This window comes from Nothoprocta perdicaria, unplaced genomic scaffold, assembly GCF_003342845.1.
Source record: "Nothoprocta perdicaria isolate Ctin4 unplaced genomic scaffold, notPer1 scaffold_12, whole genome shotgun sequence".
NCBI lineage: Eukaryota > Metazoa > Chordata > Aves > Tinamiformes > Tinamidae > Nothoprocta > Nothoprocta perdicaria.
The window spans coordinates 5,022,286-5,042,986 of NW_020454316.1; the positions used below are offsets into that span (position 1 = coordinate 5,022,286).

General features: G+C 36.8%; 2 protein-coding genes and 1 long non-coding RNA gene across 3 annotated transcripts in view; 1 reads left to right on the top strand and 2 right to left on the bottom strand.

The window, feature by feature from the left end:
* The window catches only part of CUNH7orf50 (chromosome unknown C7orf50 homolog), a 107,518-nt gene that overhangs the window by 9,711 nt on the left and 77,106 nt on the right, over positions 1–20,701 (top strand). The window lies entirely within an intron of this gene.
* On the bottom strand, positions 3,341–7,046 carry GPER1 (G protein-coupled estrogen receptor 1). Its single transcript, XM_026054168.1, has 3 exons — positions 6,909–7,046; positions 6,219–6,365; positions 3,341–4,917 (listed from the first exon to the last, which is right to left on the bottom strand). The coding sequence occupies exon 3, from the start codon at positions 4,523–4,525 to the stop codon at positions 3,452–3,454; it is 1,074 nt and encodes a 357-aa protein (XP_025909953.1). The 5' UTR covers positions 4,526–4,917; positions 6,219–6,365; positions 6,909–7,046; the 3' UTR covers positions 3,341–3,451.
* Positions 13,927–19,798, bottom strand: LOC112960003. The gene is made up of 2 exons (XR_003251691.1): positions 19,648–19,798; positions 13,927–14,081 (listed from the first exon to the last, which is right to left on the bottom strand). It is a non-coding gene; the product is annotated as an uncharacterized LOC112960003 (long non-coding RNA).

Consider the following 20,701-nt stretch of genomic DNA (forward strand, 5'->3'; position numbering starts at 1 on the left):
TCTTTTTCACATGGTAAAAACAAATTGAAGGAAAGTGTTTTAAGAATTCTAACTAAATATTTATTTTATAGTGTATGTCCTCTTTTGGAATTGATGACTTAACTATTCTAAGTTAGTCTTCTGAATTCTGTGTGGAACAGCAGCGAGGGGATGACTTTCCTTGCACCTTGCCCATTTTGTGTCTAAACCTTGCCCAGAATCTAGGATCTTCTGGCTCATTGATTCAAATTTCCTGTCACGTTCACTCACATTATGTGATGCTTTTCATAAATTAATCAAACTGCATCTTCAGACGCAGTAATCCTGCTTTTTCTACATGTGCACGTGCTGTCCTTGCACAGCCGGTATTTGGTGTAACTCCTAAAACTGTTAACGGGGTGCAAGAATATAGCAGCTCGAACATGTTTATATGGTCTCAGACAACTGTTTTTTTCTCACAGCTTTCTACACCGCTGAGGGAGGACAGTTGCTTTCGGTCACATCAGATTCAGCCTGCTGCTAGTTTAGGCTATTTGAGTTTGTTTCTGCTCTTGACATTCGGTAATATGTTGCGCATTTGGGGCATATTTTTGCTTTAAGGTGTTATTTTCAAAAGCAATTAAATATTTTAGAGGGTCATGGTTTTTTTTTTTTTTTTTTTTTTTTGCTATTACTACACTTCTGCTGTCTGTAGGCTTGACAGATTATTAGAGCAAAGACTATAAGCATCTGTCATAAGCAGATTTTACATTTTATGTTTGTCATCACTCCAGGATTTTTAGAAAAGGCTACAGAAACAATTCTTTGAATTAAACAATTTTTGAGTCACTTGAGAGAAGCATTAAGTGAAGAAATTGAAGGAAAATTCTTAGTCTCGTTTTCCATTTCCTCTGTACACCCCAGAAAACGTTTTTCACCATAGGTCAACCATACTTTTTAATTTTGCAGAAAACTGCATAAAAAACAGGGATTTTTGTACATGAGTGAGACTCGGCAACAAGTTATTTTAAAGTTATGGGCTGGAGTAAGCAAGTTGATTAGCATTTATGAAATATATATAACATATAAACACAGAAGTCATAGGGCATTTTTATAAATATAACATTTTACATAGTTGCCATTAAAAAAAAAAAATAGGGGATAAATGTGCAGTTTCCTTACCCAGGAGAGGACTTTTTATTTATTTAAAGTGAGTTTCATGTTTAAATTTAATGATTTGAGATACAGTTCATAAGCCTGTACTTACATACAAAACCAAAATAGTAGCGTAGGAAACTCATAAAATAGCTCATATTTGTAGTTTTGTTTTAAATATAATAGGTCGTTTCAAGTTGAGCAGTTAAATAATGCTTTCTTTATATTATAATAATCTGATCTTTCCTAGATTTCACTGGGGTATCAGGGCATTACTGAATATGGTAATGCAGAAAAATACCACATATGCTATGTGTGAGCAGACATTTGCTATTAATATCTGGTTATTATTTTCAGTTTCTGAACATTAGCACTTTCTTGATTAGTTACCTCAAATGGTGATGAAATGACATTCTTCCACCATATCCATACAGGCAAATCTATCTCAGAAAAGGTCTTATTTCAGGAGATTGCATCACTGAAAGCATTACCCTTTCCTTCAGTTCTCTGTTAGCTGAATTACCAATATTTCAAGGTGAAATTAATGCAGCTGATAAAATGTGAATAATTGTGGCTAATTCCAAGCATGAGAATAAGGAAGTAAAAAAGGGACCTGTATTGCAGCAGAATAGTTCATTATCGACATGTCCTGCATGGTGAGGGGAAGCCTTACAGCTCAGTGCTTTACAGGAATGTGGCTAAATGGATTTTTTTTTTTAGCTGATTACATAATGGTCACTTGCAAATAATAATCAGCACTTGTGGCAAACTCCACCCTGTGCTTCTTGTTTCTGGTAACTTTGGGAACATCTAGATATTTATTCAAATCAATCCATTTTCTTGTGGCCTTTCTGTTTATTGGTCAGTTCTCTTGTGGCTAAAGTTTCCACTCAGAAACTTGAAGTATTTCAGAAGAGATACGAGTGGAATTACTGTTTTCTCTATTGCATAGCTATTTCAGTAATTCTTTTCTACGATTTAAACATCTTGAAAAATGCTTTCATGTACTAATTATATAGGACGTGTGAAAATAGGACAAAGTGTCTTATTGTGAAGAGATCTGGTGATTAATGCAGTGAGCACAGAGGTGGAATCAGTTTGTGCATTTCAGAGGTACCATTAGCGATGCTTTAGCTGTCTTAGAACCAGACTTTGGTGTGTATCTAATATCCAGTGAACTAGTGCAGCAGTTACCTGTTCTAAACATCCAGATTTAAACCCCTGTTATTTTCTAGTAGAAAAAATACTATTATTCTCAAATACGTGGTGCTACAGTCTTCTTAGGATGACTTGTCTTCCAAAATGAGCAAAGTGACCAACAGGCATCTAAAATCTTGCAAGGCCAGTGATTTGGGGAGGTGGCGTGAACAGTGTGGACCTCTAATACCTAATCACGTTCCCCTTTACAGAAGTTCTGTTATCCCCCCAAGTGACACTTTCCTACACAGTTCTTATTCAGTCCTATGCAGAAAATAATTTCATTTGAAGCCCCAGTATTTTGTTCTGATGATCAAAACAGACATGCTAAATGTAAAGCTATCTCATGCACTTCCATTTAAGTATGAAGGCTGATGTGAATGTACGTGCACGTGTGCTTGTGTTTTTACCCAAAAGCCTCATTATGTCTGCTCTGGGAAAGACTGTCCTGCGCAGTCCTTAAAAAACAAAATGAAGTATTAGAGAGTGCTTCTGTTCTCCAGGATGAGCAATATAGTTACAGATGCTGATTTCAGTTTTGATCAAATGCTGATGCACTGCTAGATTACATTTATGAGGAGAAAACTCACCATCATTCTATGTTATATTAAGATTAAAAAAAAAGTTAATTCTGGAAGACATGCAAGAATAGAATTTACTGTATAGTTCTTCTAGGAAAAGTAATTAACTAAACATATTTGGATGATAAAATCAATGTTTTCTGCCTTTCCACATCAATACATTATAATGATTTTTTCCACTGGTGTGGCAGCTTCATTATTTATGTGGAAGGACCTTATATGCCAGCAAAGTATCATCTCTGATAATCTAGTTATACCCCAGGTCTTCCTAACTTGATGAAATTTTCTGCTATGTTATCATTCATACATATATAATACAAAATAAAGCTCCATCAGTGCTCAGCTTTTAATAATCTTGTTCATAATTAAATACAAATATGACTAAAACGTATTCTTCTACATTAAAGTCTTGTCATAAAAACATCTGGAATATAAACCTTCAATACTCAGCAGGGCAATATAACATAATACACACAAACACACAGTTTTCTGTTAGTAGCAAGCGTTTGGTTCATTATGTGCATGGGTTCAGTCATACGTTTTATACAGCCAGTACCAAGTCAGACTTCGGATTGCTCGTTGCTGTCAGGAATGACAGACGTTAAGGCAGCCTGACAAAAGCGATGTAACGTTGACATTTTCGTTTTCTGTTCAATATACAGCCGCAGTTTGTCTCTGAAGGTTTCACCTAGAAAACTGTAAATTAAGGGGTTCAAACAGCTATTAGAAAAAGCTGCTAGGTTCACAATGTGTCCTGTTAAAGGATAATCGTGCCTGAAGGATGGGCTGCTGGAAGAGACAGGCTCATTTTTCTTCTGAAGAAGCTGCACGCTAATGAAGACGTTTTCAGGTAACCAGCAGATAAAGAAAACCAAGACAACGACAAAAATCATGCGAAGGGCCTTCTGGCGCCGCAGCCGCAGGCTCCTGTGCTTGTGGGCTTTTATGAGAACCCGCACAATTAGCGAGTAACAGAGACCGATGATCACAAAGGGAATGATAAACCCCAAGGTGATTTCTAGCCACTGGATTTCTTTTACATCTGCAAAGCAAAAATAGACCTCTCCGGTGTGTTGTAAATGCACGGCTGTGAACGGAACTAGCGCTGCCGAGATAGACGCCATCCATATGAGGCCGCAGCTTAACCTAGCGTGCTGCATAGTGCGGAATAGGTTGGACCTCATTACTTTTGCCAGAGCTAGGTATCTGTCAAAACTCATCCAAGTCAGGAAGAAAATGCTGCTGTACATGTTGATCTGAAGAAACAAGGACATAAAGGTACAAATAATCGTGATATCGTAATACTTCTCATCAAGGTTAAAAACCTCAATGAGGGAATCGGCAACTAAAATGAGATCAGCTACTGCGAGGTTTATGAAGTAAAGGTCTGGAATGGTCATTTTTTCTCGAAAGCTTATGTTTACAACCAGGATCAGAATGTTTCCCACAAACCCAATAGGGAAAAGAAATATTGTATAAAGGCATGATAGGAAGAGTCCGATAACATATTGTTGGTGTTCTGATTTATCAGCCAATCTAGAAGATAGACTTTCATTACACAAATGTGATCCATTTAGATTGAAAGTTGTGCTGTTACATATAATAGGGGATACGGAGGCTGAGTAAGTTTCCATGGCTCAAATATCTGCAGAAAAGATATCAGTACTCACACTTGGTCAGGGTGGCCAAAAAAAGTTAAATTTTTCATATTTCCAAAGAAGTTTATAGTAATCATTTTGAATGGCTGAAACGTAACAGTGCAAGAAGCAAATTTCTTAATTATTTTTTTTTTATAGGACACTATATACATTGCAACTGGGAGTACTTTTAAGTTCCTGCTGAGAGTACTTTAAGTTCCTGTGTGCCTTAAGATCGTGTAGAAATCTTTTTACCATAATGATACTTGGATTTCTATAATAAAAACTTTCTATCAGTCAGCATCAATAGCGTTTCTTCTTGCAGGTGGGAAGATAGTAGAATTTTAGCTCCATTTGTTTTCTTTTATTATGAATGCTCATCCTTGGACCTGCAATTTGCAAATGGAAATCCATTAATCTAATACCCCAGCACTGTCATGTACCGTAGGCTTTCCCTAAATTAACATACGCAGCTGAGGTGTAGAAAACACTATGCTTGAATACACACACATGCAAATAAATGTTCAGTTAAAAATAGATTTGTTCAAATTTCGCAAACCCGTAGGAATGGGAAATATTACAGGAAAACAGAAGATTTTCTGCTTACTGTTTCCGAAGCAAACTTTATAGGTATGTATTTTTATTTTATCATCAGTGAATAACCTTATTAAGTAGCGGAGTCAATGGCTGACAAGACAACACAGAGGAAAAGCAATTGATTCCATCTGTTTGCAGAGCAGAGGAAAAGGGAAGTTTTTAGAAATGGAAGTAATACATGCAGTGTGTTTATTTACACCAATATTATTACAGTTAGTCTTCGTGTATTTATGCTTAACTATACTGCATTGAGTTCCAGAAAGAAATGAAAATTCTTTTTTTTTCTATTTATTTATTCATAAATGTTCCCTGGTTGTTTTTTAATAAGTGTAAAATGATATGGACTTAAAGTATTACCAGAAGTTTATTTAAAAAAGATGCCCCAAGCAAATGGAATTGTAAAAAAAAGTGAAAACCTAAAACATTTTGTGTTAAAGCTATCTTTTAGAGCTATTTTGAATCATTATCTTATACCTAAATTTTCATTTTAATTACACTAAAAAGATATATAAATATTAAAGAGTTTACATGCTTATTCCCACATTGTAATGTTTCTAAATGTTGATGTAGTCAGGGTGAGGCAAAAGAGCAGAGCACCAAATACGAGTGTTAAGAGTATTTTTATTAGCAATACAGCTCTAAGATTTTTTTAAATGTTTTTAGGTTTTCAGCAGTATCTAGCTGATACTTAACTAAAACTGTATCTGTGAAGTTTCAGAGCTTTTGCTTCTTAGCAAAATAGGCATCAGTGTATTAGAATTGTTTGCTGCGTTATAGGCATTTCATAATGTAAATATTTATCCACATGAACATCCATATGAAATTACACTTATTTGAGGAAGGCTTGGTGTTTGTTTCAAGCAGCTGTTGAGGTCAGACATGAACCTTTTATGTCTTTTATGTAATATCGTTTTATTTCTGACTGAGGCAGTAAACTGCTTTAAATGCAATAAGGGATAACTTAATAGGCTTATAAACTGATTTTTAAAAGATAGGTCTAGAGTCACATTTCAGTTATGCATAAAAGTCCACCAAAAGCCAAGCAATAGCAAATATTACAGGTAACTATGTACAATGAAACACTTTGTTTTACCTTAATGCCATTTCTGCAGGGCTGATTTGCTTCCAGATGCCAGAAGGCTGATTCTTGTTCAGAGAACGCTTAGATGGATGCATCGACTTCAGCTGTAGTGTCAGTAAAAACTTGCATTTAGGTGTGCAAAGCTGCAGTGAATGCCACCTGTTGACAATTCAGTAGTAAAAATTCATATAAAAGCCTGCGCTGTTTTAAAATACCTTAAATAAATGACAATTTACAAGAGCAAAATGAAGATCTTGCTGCATGTCCTTGGCAATAAAACAAGCTTTATAGATTCCCAGGGTCCTTCTAATTTGTGTTCAGTTGAAGTGGTGCTGAAGAGCCTTCTAAGGCTAGAATTAACCCTGTTTCTGCTGGTTTCTTTATTTTACTGGAGCTTCTATCTTGGCATTTTCAATTTTATTCTTCTCAACTTTCATTTTACTCCCCTTAGGGAGGCCTTTAGCCTTTTTTTACCTAAGGTAGCTTATCTGAACATATGACTCTGTTGATCAGTAATTAAGAGATTTATGTGCAACTAAGCATATCGTACGTACACATGAAAGAGCAGTTATGGATACGTACGTAATCCTTTTCAGACTCCTGATAGTCTAAAGAAATATTAGAAATATTAGATTGGTAGAAACAGAGGAGCAGAACAATGGCATATTACTAAGCTAACAGTATGGATTTCAGTTCTCCTACCTTCAAGTTCCTCCCATTTTCCTGCTTGTATTTAATTTTTCAGGAATACATCCTCATCTTGACCCGTCTTAAAATTGTCCAGCTCAAAGCCACGTGTGTTGATAAGCTTATTTTGCAGAGGATGTGGAGCCTCAGTGTTGCATGTGAACACCAGTATTGCAGGTGGAGTTTTGCCTTTCATCTCGGGGGGCGGGTGGAGGAAAAATAGTTGACGTTTCCAGAAACACCACCTGCTGGTGGCTGGAATTCTTCAAATCCAAATGGAAAGAAAAGTCTCAGTAAAAAAATGGTGTATTAAATCTTTATTTGTCTCATAAAAGAGCAGTATTTTCTATGTGTAAATGAATTTTTATGAATACGGTGATTTCTGTAATGCAACATGCTATTAATGGCTATGCTAGACTGCATTGCAATATGCTGCTGCTACTGAAATAAGATGAGGCAGATTTCAGCATTTAGGGTTTCAAGAAATCAATGTTACAGCTTCATAAGTGTGATATAAACAATTAACATGGCTTTTAGTGTATGCCTTAAGATATTTGTCTACTGTAATATACATTAAGTTGCAAAAGACCTCTGTAGAAAAATCGAGCAAAAATTCTTACACAAGAGATTTTAGGAATAACACGCACTTTGCCTTTTAGTACTCTCATGCAAAAATATTATTTGCTAATTTTGTTGCAATGAGCTATGCACAACACTACAGGATTTTGGCAGTGTTATTATGAAAAAAAATGGTGTTCTTATTTATTTATATATTTCTTCATTAATATGTTCTGGGGTAAATTATTACTTGAGAGAAAGTTTGTGCAAATCGTTAAGGACAAAAGTTTCCTGAATAGAAGATGTCCCCTAATAGCATTCCGGAGTGGATTTCATTTCTAAAAGGGTTTACGAGGACAGTATCTGAAGTGCTTGGCTTTAAGGAGTGCAAAATACGATTGATTCACAAAGTGGACGAATTGTGATAGTACAAAATCTTGTGATACCAGCTTTACATGTCTGGTTTGTTGCTGTCCTAAGAACAGGATTATAAAGGGGCTTGATTGTGGTTTGTTGATCATGTGGTTTTGCTCTTAATTCTGCCCTTGAGAGTTTTCAGTGATCTTGAAACGGCCAGAAGGATTTTTGCTTTCCTTGATGTATGATGTTCGCTCTGGGTGTTAGCAGTTTGCAATTATGGAGGCCTGTGTTAGATAATCAGCTGGTCTCTCTGCCCTTGTTTTTTTCCAGCTGCGAACATTAGTTGATTAACTATTAAAATGTATAATTTTGTTATGAGTGCCAATTTTCTTGCTTTACTTCATGACAAGCAATATGTCACTTTGCCCTACCCCAAGAATGGCCGGGAGGTTTTCTTTTGAGAGAGCACAAAGTAGCTCTTCTCATGCTAGCAGAACTATGCAGCTGAGGTGGCCAAGCCTAGGAGTATTATTCTGTAATTCGTGGGTTCTGTAGCTCACTGAAAAATGATGCGATGATCATGTGAATTCTGAGTCTTGTTTTCCAAAAGAAACATGACATCTTCCATCATGAATGTAGACTCTTGTTTATCCAGGCAAAGTATTGTTAGTCATTTAGTCACTTTAGTCTTGCTTTAGTCACACTATTCAGCCCTTCTATGTTGAAAGGGATATATAATGCCTAAAATCAATTTTAGTAACTGTTGAACATTGCATCATTTCTTTTTCCCTTCCGATTTGTCTTATTCTACGGGGCTTTGTTTTTTTTTTAAAAAAACACCCATTATTAATTATGTAGTAGTCTACTTCTTATTATGGTATATATAGTGTTTAAAAAGAGATATAACGATGCACAAATGTTTCTTGAAATCAATAGTCATTTGTGATATACATAATTGTACTTAGATGCCTAAAGTGGAATATAATAGAAGGTTTTTCTACATAGTTTAGCAAAGTTAAACATGTGGGTAAGTCCTGCAGGATTAAAAGCTGTCAGATTCTCCCCAAAGTGCTGAAGAGCACTGGCAGCATCATGATGCTGTTGAGCCATGGAGAAATTAGATCAGGGCCAGTCGTGTAAAGTGGAAGAAATCCAAGGTACTGCAGCGAAGTGGAAGCAAGTACGAAACTGTGTTCAGATGCTTAGTATAGTGTAACCATCTGCAGAAGAGAAAGGCTTTGTATCATGTATCTCTACTGAAATTACGTTCAGAGGAAATACAGATGCTCTTGTCATGTTTGTGTACTTTTTTTTTTTTGAAGTATTTTGATCTCTTGTCCTCCAGATTCTTTCTCATCTTTCTCTAAGTGTGGATGCCTCTTCTGAACTTTCACTCCTTCTGGACCCTTCCCCTGTTTTACATCACCCTTATACTTTATCCTCATAAGTCTCAGTAACCTTCCTTGCAAGTTGTTTTGTTTAAATGGGAACAAATACTTGTGTATTCACAAGTACTTCACTCTCCATCCAAATATGATTTAAAAAAATCAAAAAGCAGCATTTTTTTTCATCATCGTAGCTGTGTCCAGCTGGTCTAGCCAGTTGTATCCTGGCTTTGCCGGCCATTCCATTCACCTCTTCAGGTGTACAGGTTTTACTAATTGATCCCGGTTAACCAAGTAAGAATCAGGGAGTCAAGGAAGCAAAACAGATTATTTCACTCCAGACAGTGAATCAATTTGTGGTTGAACATATAGGATGTAAACGTTATATAGTGAGGACTTACTTTAGCTGAATTGCTTGGGCTTTTGCCCTAGACTAAATCTTCTGCCTTAAAAGCAAGTTAACTAAGGTTTCAACCCATTAAGGGCCTGTTTGAAACTGCAGTGCTACTGAGTCTAGGTTTAACACTACAGTACAGAGAGTAGCAGCTAAAGTTACAATCCAAGTGTGTAAATCCAATCTCTTTTTAGCTCAGAATGTGATTTACAATTGGATCAGATTAAATTTGAGCCAATGGGCTCAGTAAAGAGGAGTCCTTAGTTTCTAAATGTACTTTTGCAAAACATAGCGTCAACTCAGAAATTCAGGCTTAAACATCAGGAGCCTGTCCGTCCCTCATATTTTTCTGAACAGAGATTTTTGGGTTTTTGTTTTTTTTCCAAAGCAAGCAGAAGTCTTAGACAAATATGAATATTACCAGCATAGAAATAAACATCCCTCTTTGAGTTTTCCACTATATTCCGTTAGTTCATTTTGACACCATGCCTATAAAAATATATGCTCTATTTCATCTGGAACATGCTGTTCAAATACTAGGTAAAGCTGGGAAGAAACAGTGTTCAACAGTTATTGCTGTTGACACACAAAAAAAATCTCTATAAGCACGAAAGTTGCATTTTGTTCCTAGGGAATGCACTCCAAGATATTAATCACTTAAAAATAATTACATTTAATTTTGGCCACAGTTGTTCTTTTCCTTTCCTTCAAATTTGACTGTTCAGGATGTTTTTTGGGACAACTTCCGTCCTTTCCTGTTGCCTATAGGGGTATCTGCCCTCATATTTCAGTTGGAACAAAGCTCCTCTTCTCCGGGTTTATGTGTTCATTGTCCTGAATCTTCATGGAAGCTTAGAGTAAGTTTATTAAGAATTGTCTTAATGTTTAAGAATTAAATAATTAATTGTTAAATTAAAACAATTCAGTAGTGCTATAGGACATACAAAATAAAAGTGAAAAAAATTCAACCTCTTGTTTATTTTCTCCTGTTCAGTTCAAACACTGTTCTTGCTGTATATAGAAATATCTTTGTGATCATATAACCAGCCATCAAAAAAAATAGTCAGTTTTTCCCATGATAGTAGCCCTGGTCAGTGAAGAGAATGTGTTCATATATATTTCATTCATATCTATTTCATGGATGACAGTACCCAGGGATACTCACAGATTTATGTACAATCTTCCTCTTCTCAAATCTTAGCTCTGACAGTAGATCCTCTCAGGTTTTATTTCTGTGAGACAGCGGGTTGTGATTTTGGTTTATCCCTAATTTAAACTAAATAAAAAACCCCTAATTGGTCTGTATCCCTAATTAAAAGCATCACTAAGTGCACTTCACCCTGGCTAGACCCCCTGGCCTCCCTGTTGGTGCGTTTGTGCTTTGCCCACCATCAGACCAGTTTCCAGCACCCACGCAAGGTTACCTAACTAGCTCCCATGTATTTCTGGAGTAGGTTTTTCTTTTGGGTACCTTTAATAGTAACTCTGATTAAGGTGATTTTGAAACCACGGTGTTTATTCTTTCATCCTCAAATAGAAAATACATGGAAGCAGCGAATAAAGTATAATCCTTTGTGCATATTCCCATACTGAAAAATAACCTATTTATTTCTCTGTGGTGCAGCTGAAGCCATGCAGTGCTCTGTCCAAACTGGGATAGGCAGCTTGTGTCTTTGCCATCTTCTTTCAGTCAGTCTGTCAGCTTTTTTCACTGACAGGCAGTCTTACAACTTAGCTCTTCAGGCTTCTTTCTGAATCAAGCTGATCTTCAGCCCATTCTTTTATCTCTTTTCAGGTGCAAAACAATAGCTTTGATGCCAGATTTGGAGCTGAGAAATCCTCTTGCAACTAGAAAACTGGTTCTTATGTTGGAAGAGATGATTCCTCTCTACGTATTTCCTTTCTGACCAGGTTCTGTAATGGTCTGCTTTTATGTAGCTTTCTTTAATTATCCATCTGTTCATGCTGGCAGCAGAACAAAATTAAACAGGAAAACAGGCTGACAGAATACAATTCCCACATCAGACCAGTTGATTTTACGTCTTGCTGAAGTGTTGGTCCTTATGGTCCTAGTTAGTGAGACTACATATTGCTCTGCACTTGCATGTGATACGGTCAAGTTCCCTAAATTTCAGGACAGAGATATCTGAGACTAGATCCATATGTCTACATACCAGATCTAAATACTGAATTATTATTGGTTCTTTATTCTTCCATTTATCCACTTGGCTGTTGTTTTGCAGAAGATGTTTCTTCTGAGGTTGGTGCTCCTAGATTGATGCCAGCCCATGCTGATTTGTACCAACTATCTATACAAATCTAGACCCCGTGAAGAAGGCTTTCTAAACATGAGAAAGCAATTAAATAGATCAGTTTTTTTAGCATGTTAGCATGGAAACCTCACTTATACTCTTCTAAGCCTGACTTACCTTGTTTTCTCTTTAGGATATTATCCAGTGTGATGGTTCCTAGGTCTAGTACTTCATACTTTTAAATGAACCTATCCAGAATGACTTTAAATCTATAATTAGTTTAAGTCTTAAAGTAAGTTTGGAGCAAAGAAGTTAAACAAAAAGCCTTCATCCTTGTGCAGAAGTTTTAATGAGCTTTCTTTTGATCTTTCCCATTCAGTGCCATAGAAGGACCTCAGAACTTTATGTACCGGAGTTTACATCTATTCATTTCATTTGAGGGTTTTCATTCATTCTTTCTTTTCCCTTTTTTAATTTTTTTTTCTGCAAACTTTTAGACTAAAAGCTTAACACTTTGATGATTCCAAACAAGGAAAATGGAGAAAGAATTATAAGCTTTCTTTATTTGTTGTATACAAATATAAAATATATATACTTTACATATTCTTTTATGCAAGTTTAGATATATGTATAAAAGCAGTGCAGCAAACTTCTAGCATTGCAATATAATTTCAGGATTATAGTGCATTCTTAAGCCATAATTCACTGCTGTTGCTACTGGACTTAACCAAGATTATCAAAAAATATGAGTATTGTGTAGGGGAAGAAATTCCAGTCAAAGTGAAAGCAGAGCTGAGAAAATGCTTCTGCTGCAGATTTTTCCTGCAGCCCAGAGCTGCTTTCTGCTGTGTTTTTGTTTGCATCTTTGCCAGTGTACTGGTATTTAATACAAAAGCATACTTCTGTGGTAACATGCTCTTATTTCTGCTTTGCTTAGAAGTAACCTTTGTAGAATGTAGAGATTTATTAAAAAGTTATTCGAGGGGGGGAGATGAGAGACCAAAAAGCTGAGATGTTTTCTCGTAAGTCACTGCAAATACTAGACCCAAATATATTTTTTCTTCCACTACTCCCAGCGCTAAGGTAGTCCAAGCTTGGGGTCTAAACAAGGAGCCATTATCCTTTATAAAGAAGAACAGCTGAAAAAATGACAGTTCTCAAAAAGCAAGTACTACTGAGAGGTGCTTTCGTGGTTCCCAGTCGGTTCACAATACGTGACTGCTGCTGCTATTTTCCATTTTGCAGTTCCGTAGGACTTTCAGGACTGCATCTTTGCAGGGTTTATGCAAACAAAGCACAAATACCAAACTAGTACAGCTCTCACAGAACAACACTATTTCTGCAATATTCATCACGAGCTCGTTCTGTGGAGTTCCAATCTTTTCCTGTAATTTCAGCATCGTTCTGAGGAGAATCATAACACTGTAAAATAGGCGGCACATCAACATGGTTATGCTTATAGGTACCACAGGCAGGTATGTACGAATGTGCAGCTGTAAGGCTGGAGCCTCAGCGGGTGCTTCTTTAGCAAAGAGCACAGTAAAACAGATTATCTGAAGAAATGATGGAATTCCAAATCCGAAGGTGAATTTAACAATCTCATATTCAGGCCATGCAAATAAAGGATCTAACTGGCAATCGGTTTTCAAGTGATAATTATCCGTGCCAAGCAGCACTGATTCACACACTGACAAACAGAAGGCATATATAAGAACACATCCAACACCCAATATGGGATTTTGGGTTGCTTGGCTCAGAACAGGCATTGGTGGAAATCTCTCGAGTAAAACGATGAGAAGCATCAAAAGGAAAAGATGCTGAGAACTGAAATAGCTTAAGTTGAAAAAAAAAGATAGGATTTTGCATGCGAAGTGGGTTGTTTTTACATAGTCAGGCCTAGGAATGACAGTGAATGAAAAAAAAATCATTATAATATTGCTGATGGTGAAGAGTAGAAGAAGTAAGTCAAAGTTTTCCATGATTTTGACCTGCAGATAATTCTTTATGAAAATGATTAAAATGCATAGGCCAGCTATTAATCCCATTGGTACAAAAAAGGCCATATAACAGTGCATAAGTCTTGATATGATGTTTTGAGATGCTATGAATGCTTCAATTTCTTCTGGGGAGATGAAAGCAAAGTTCTTGCTTGGGTAGCTGATCCACGTCATGTTGTGAGAAATCATCCTTTCTTCTGGGCACTGTTTATTTCCTGTTTTTTGACGTTTGAAACTGAAACCTAGAAGGAAAATTAAGAAGGTTTTAAGGACAGTTTGCATTGTTTCTAACTAACATTGTTTCTAACGTACATTCTAACATTGTTTTCTAATTTGTATATTAAATACCATGTGGAATCAGGATTATGAGCTATTTCTTCAGTATAATTATAGTAGATTTTGGGGCATAAATTTTAAATTCTTATAGTAACTTCAAGTTAGCTTACATAATTGTAGCAAGATAAATCTGGATTTTTTTTTATCTGTTTCCCCTTTCCTCTCCATTTTCCTTACTTTAGGAAGATGCACATTTATTGCCATAGAGCTTTTTAGGCAGCAGCCCAGGTTCAGTGTGTTCATGTTTCCTGTTCTATAAGCTGGAAATTCAGACGAGGAAGACTGTTGGATCTGTGATTAGATGGAGCCCTTTTCCTCACCATCTTGCCAAAAAAAAAGGCTAAAGGCAGCATGGAAGGCAACCCTAGTATTTGGATTGCAATTACAGCCACAAAATAGCTTTGCTTCCCTGTGGAAAATGTGGAAATTTTGTAAAATATGAACCCAGCTGATAGTCTCAGGGCTCACACTGCACATTGAGGAAAATGCCCAGATAAACACAATATGAGGCAAGAACCACATTCCTTCCTTCATTTTAGTTTTGCTTCCTCTCTGTTATGGAAAAAGAAAGCTTTTCATACCTGCAGTCTGTGCTGAAAAACCCACTGAAAATTAATACAAATGTTTAAGGATTACCGTGAACAAGCTGTGCTTTCGTAGTGAAGCATCTTTACACACTACAATCGTTTTAGATGTAGCTATTGCATAGAGCTGCAAAAAAAAAAAATGATTTTCTGCTTGTTTGAATTTGAGCAAATGTTTAACTGTGCATTATAGGACTTATCAATAAAGCTATGTAAAATTACCAAAGAACATTTTTTTATAATGTTACAGGTTTTGTTACAGTTACAAATTCCTGAGAATAGGGAATCTTAAGAGTAATACAGAGAGGTGATTAGCTGTAATGACTGTGTGTGTTGTCATAATAATTCTGCTACTGTGAAAATACAATTTTGTGTTAGATCAGAGTCTAGTTTCTTTATTCAGTTGTATGGGTAGCTGGTATATTTAAGCAAAGTATATGAAGAGTGAGCCAGGTAAAGATAAGACAAGGAAATTATGCTTATTAGAAGATTCTGTGCAATCAATAACAATATATTACAGTTGTACATAATGCCTTTTTCTATAAAGAAATCCTCGTCATGTTAACTCTTAAAGTAATTTTAAATTGGTAAAAGTTCATAAAGACACATTAATGTTTTTAAGCAGTGTTCATTATAGATAAGTCAGCCTCTTAATTCTGTTTGACAGTTCATTTATGGTTGTTACCTCTGACACTACTTCACATTTCTGATATTTCTAATCTCTCCCCAAAATTGGAATTCTAATACTGGCTTTAATTAGAAAAGTTGACTTATCGGAGTGACTTTGATTAAATGTATATATAATCTTACATAATTATAATTTCATTTATATAAAACCATGGAGTTATGTTTTGATTCAGCAGTGGTCTTTGTCTCCTTAAAGACAGGATTTCTTTCTTTGACAAAGACGGTTATTTTTGGAGAGATTCCTCCACAGAGGAAAACGCTCGTGTTCCAGGTGCACGAGAAGGAGGCTCAAATGAGCTGATCTGACTTGCTCTATCCTAAGCTGTCAGCTTGGTTGCAGCATATAGGAAAATAACGAGAGGCAAAGCTGGCAGGAATGTCTGAAGTGAATTAATAATTAAGAGTCAGTATAATACTGAAGCTTAAAAAAATAGGTTGTTAAATGCATAAATTAATTCTTAGAGAAAAACGGAATAAAAATCTTTTTGAAGATGAGTGGTGTTGGGAGGAAACACGGTTGACTTGGTAATTAAGGAAATAGGTCTTAAATGCTTGCAGAAGAGTTTTTATTTTTGTGCAGTTAATTTTTAATATGTTCTGCAGAGAAGAGAATCATGTTTGCGTGGAAGTGCTCAATCTGAAGAGTGGGGATGTTAAGAAGAAAGAAAAATACGAGAAGAAAAAAACACCCTCTAGTGAATTGATTGGGCTTTTGTATTTTTTCATACTAATGACTTTTCCCTCGTAAATTATAATTCTGGAGTATTTCTTCAAAATAAGGCTGATTCTAAGTCATCAGGCTTTGACCTTACTTCCAGGTCATCTTCGATGCTTGATTTTGGTGCCTTGTGAGGGAAGCTCAGACAGATTTGGATTGTGTCCCTATAGCTTTGGAAAGCAAAGTTTAACTTCCATTTTTTGAGAACTGTAAAACTAAATTCACAGAAGCTAATTGTTTTAGCTTCTGTTTGATAAACTGAGAGATACTGAAGCACTGGGGAAAAAAATGTAGAAAATTTCTCATTAGCCAAGCAATGCTCTCTGCTTCGCATACTTGCCCATATAGCTGTTGTTTAATGCTGGCCAGCATAAAAGTGCTCGGCTACCTAGGCAGGCGAAACCACAGGGCTCAATGTGCTGGAACCTCCTGCCTTCCTCCCATGGCCCTGATTTCTCTTTATTTCCTGGAAATCTAAAGATCCTGAAACCCTAATGTTGACAATTAATCTCTCCTTAAATACCCAGGAGAAATCTCATGAGTGAAGGTATCAGTTTAAGTCAAATTTGGACCTTGGGTTAGAGAGGAGACCTGAAGCCCAGTGCTGGTATTGCGATAAAATGTGGAAGCCTGTGAGCTTGTGGAGAAGGTTTGCCCCTTCTACCAGGTGTTGTCCTTCTGTCCAGTAGTTTCAGGAGGTTAAGATCTGGCCTTGGTACTGATATCAGATATATCTCTGACCAGAGCGGTGGGCTTATTCTTTTATTTAGCTATCCTTTGAGTGTTCAACACAAAATAAGTAAAACTAGGTATAAAGCAGCAGATTCCAGTAATTGCAACTTCCTGTGTATTTGGTTTTTGTTTTTTTTTAAGTGCGTTTTCATGATGCTTCTTCCTGTACCCACCTGTTTTCAAGTTATATTTTAATGCTGGAACTGCATTTTCTTACAGAGAGGCTATCAATGTATCTAGGCCTCATTTGCTGGAATTTCCAAATGAATGCCTGAAATAGCTTAAACTAGATTGTACTTCTTGTTTAGAGGCACAGATCTCTATTTAATACTGCTATTGAACGAAAAAAGACAAAAAATGTTATTAGGATTGTTGTTTTTCTCCATGTACATATTGTTCTTCTAATGCGTGTCTCAGCTTGTGTCATTTGAGGAGGGATTTAAACTAAGCAAAAATAATCTACTCAAACTAGAATTAAAAAATTCACTGGGAAATAACAGTGCAAATTTATGTGTATAATTATAAGCAATATAAATATTAATTTTGACATTAACTTAAACTAAAGATATTTGGGGAATTTGGTGTTAGAGGATGAACACCTTGAATGCCATGCTAATGTGATCTTAAGATGCAGAGAGACATTTATAAGTAATTTATGAACATGTATCCTACAGTGTTAGAGGGGTTTTGACTGTAAGGCAATAATCTGTCTTGCAGGTCTACCTTTAGAAATCTTAAGCCCTTACAAGCATCTCTTACGGTTATCCCTTGCACTAAACTGGAATACTTATAATAACAATAATGAGATAAGGCTCACAGCTTCTGCTGTGATAAGTTGAACATCTCTGCAAATTTTTGTAATGTTTTGATGATGATAATGTAATTTAAAGTAAAAAGTGTGGGAGCTACGGAGCAATGGAGGGCACTTAATATCATACATCTTTTATTTCACTATTTACAGCAGAATACTTTTTTTTTTCTCAGAATACTTTCAGAGTTTCCATAATGGGATAATAAGGAGTTCATTATCCTTTTTTTTTTTTTTTTTTTTCCATCTTGCTATGATTAATATCTGGCATTCCTCGAGTTCTTGTCAGGATGTTAAATTTACTGCAACGACGGACATTTTATTTCAAGACACGAGTCGTGTTTCCTGCCATGCTCGGGGAGGCCCCACGTCCTTTGGTTTGGTGGCATCTGCCATGCTCCGGTGTCAGCGCCAGGAGCTGCCACTGGATTTTTCTCCATCTAAGACAGTGACTTCACCTCTTGATTCACTGGAAGCTGAGACTGGCTTCCAAACAGCTGGTCCCAGCCCACGTCCATGGGAGCTGTGGCAGAACTCAAACCTAGTCGTGCTTATCCCAAGCTTACTGCCCTGTACCTCAGATCCAGGGAAACTCCCGGTTGCTGTTTGCGCTGCGCGTTCTGCTTCGCCTTGCTCGGGCAGCGTGTTGTCCCCGCGTTACCTTTGCCCCTCTTGCTTCGTTTGAATGCAGCTTAATTCTCATGTCATTAATCGTGCTTTAACTTCACCTCGCCTCCCTTTCCGTTCTTGGGTTTTGGCTCTTTCTGGCACCGCTGTGCCACTATCACCCGATTTGCCTTTTTTGGTAGCAGTCAAAGTGAACGCGCCTGGTTTTATTTTTTTTCCCTTCTGAAGCCCAGCTAATACATGATCCTTCCACTCCAACATATGGAGCTGAGCAAATGAGTATAGTGCTTAGATGGCAGTTTAAAAATAGCAAGTTGTGAAAAGATTGCTTTCAGTATTGAAAAAGCCTGGTCTGTAAGGTTTCGTTGTTCCTGTTTTTTACCCGCTCTGATCAGTTCTTGTAGATGAAGGTCTTAGTTTCAAGGAAACTTTAGTTAATTTAGTCTGTGAAGAAGTTTTCCTAAAACAAGGAATTTCTCCCTGGCAACCAAAGCTCTTCCTACGTGTACAGTTTGGCAGGGCAGTCTCTGCGTCTCCTCACCAGCTTAGAAGAAAAATACTCTTTCATTCAGCCATTAAGCAATAGGCACAATATTCCTTGTGACACACAGCCCTTCCTGGCCGTGAGCAGTTTCAGCCATTGAGAACAGTGCAGATAATTTTGGGGGGTAACGAGGTATGCGAATTTATCCTTCCTGCTTTTACCAGCTCTGCCAACTTAAAAAATGGGGCACGTTACAGTGTGCTAAAGATTGAAATTTCAAAATGAACTTTTTTTTTTCATTTTCACTGTGATAAAATGTCTGCATTTTGGAAAATACCTGAGGTTTAAGAAGTCCTAATTTTAACTCCTGAGAAATGATCGGTTTGTGAGCAGCTGAAAGCTTAAGACTTTTACTTCTCAAAAATATAAATGAATCGGCAGTAACGGAGCATGATCTTCGACTAGCGCTGCTGACGTGTTTCCTGCCCCGTGCAGGTCTCGCAGTGTCGCTAGGTTTATCGAACAATGTTCGTCCTGTAAAGGACAACTCTTAGGCACAGGCTAGAGTCTTTTTCCAAGACCACTGATCAATATTTTGTTAACTATCATCACTTCAATGGAAATTAATTACAGTAAAACAGCCTTTAGTTTGACTGTACTTAAAGCTGAGCTTTATTACTAATTTTAGTTTTATTGGGATGTTTCCCAGATGTAGTTTTTAATCTTGTGTAGTTTGAATGTTGTTAATGGAGAACTAAAAACTGCAAATTACAACGTTAGCATCACATTTATGATGAAAAAAGCATTGCATATTCAAAGATAAAACACTTACCTCTTCAAGATGTTCCACAGGTACAGCTGTCAGAGGCTTTCTCTGTGAGTAGTCAGATGAAATGTAATTTTTGATGGGAGAAAACAGCTCTTTTTTATTTATGCAGAAAGCAGAGTATGTTTTACAGTCGCTTCTTTAGCTGCTGTACATCAAGATGGAAAATCCAGACGCTCACTGACTACAAAAACATTCAGTTCGCAAAGGAAACAGGAACTCAGTTTAAGCAATTCAAACCATACACGTTGCATGTTTAGCAAACCTATGGTTTCATCATGTGACTTGAAAGTTCAAATTATCCTCAGCAGTGAGATATTTCAAAACAGTAAAGTAGTGTTTGGCCTGGCTATTTCTAAGTATGTGAGGCCATCCAGTGGATTTTTCCTCCTGCTCATGAAGTGACCCTATGCATCTAGACCAGCCTTTGGAATTACATTTTTTTTTAAAGAGTGTGCTGCACAGGAGTCATGAAAAAGCCAATGGAGTCAATATGAAACGAACCTCCCAGAAAAATGCCATAAACTGTGTTGAGATAAACCGTGTGCATGGCAAAAATACTAGGATCTCTCTTTAAAGTAGGGTGCTCCCCCCAGACCCCCTGGTTCTGTGAGATTACTCCCTCTTTGAAGCACTCCCAAGTAATGTAAACATGGAATAAGTTATTTTTCAAGATTTTCTGCAATGACTGTGAAGGGTGAAAAGGCAGGATCTTGACCCTGCAGTATGTTTTGGGTCTGGTTCAGCATCAGTCTTCTTAATGGCTGTGTGGAATGGTGTTTTTAAAACCTCAGGTGTAGACGAGCAAGGAAGGATTGGTGTGTGATTCTTCCAGTGCCTTGCAGTTTGGAAAGTGTCAGTCTCATCTTCCTTTCTCATACCAGCACATCCCAGAAAACATTTTTGTTATTGCAACCTCTTGAAAACCTACAGTAGCTTCTGTAAGATGAGAAGATTATTTTGTAGCCAGTGTTTGATCATCCCTCTTTATCTTCATCATAATTTCCATAAAAGACGCAATTTCAAGGGTTACCTTATCCTTCCTAGGACTTAGGGCTGC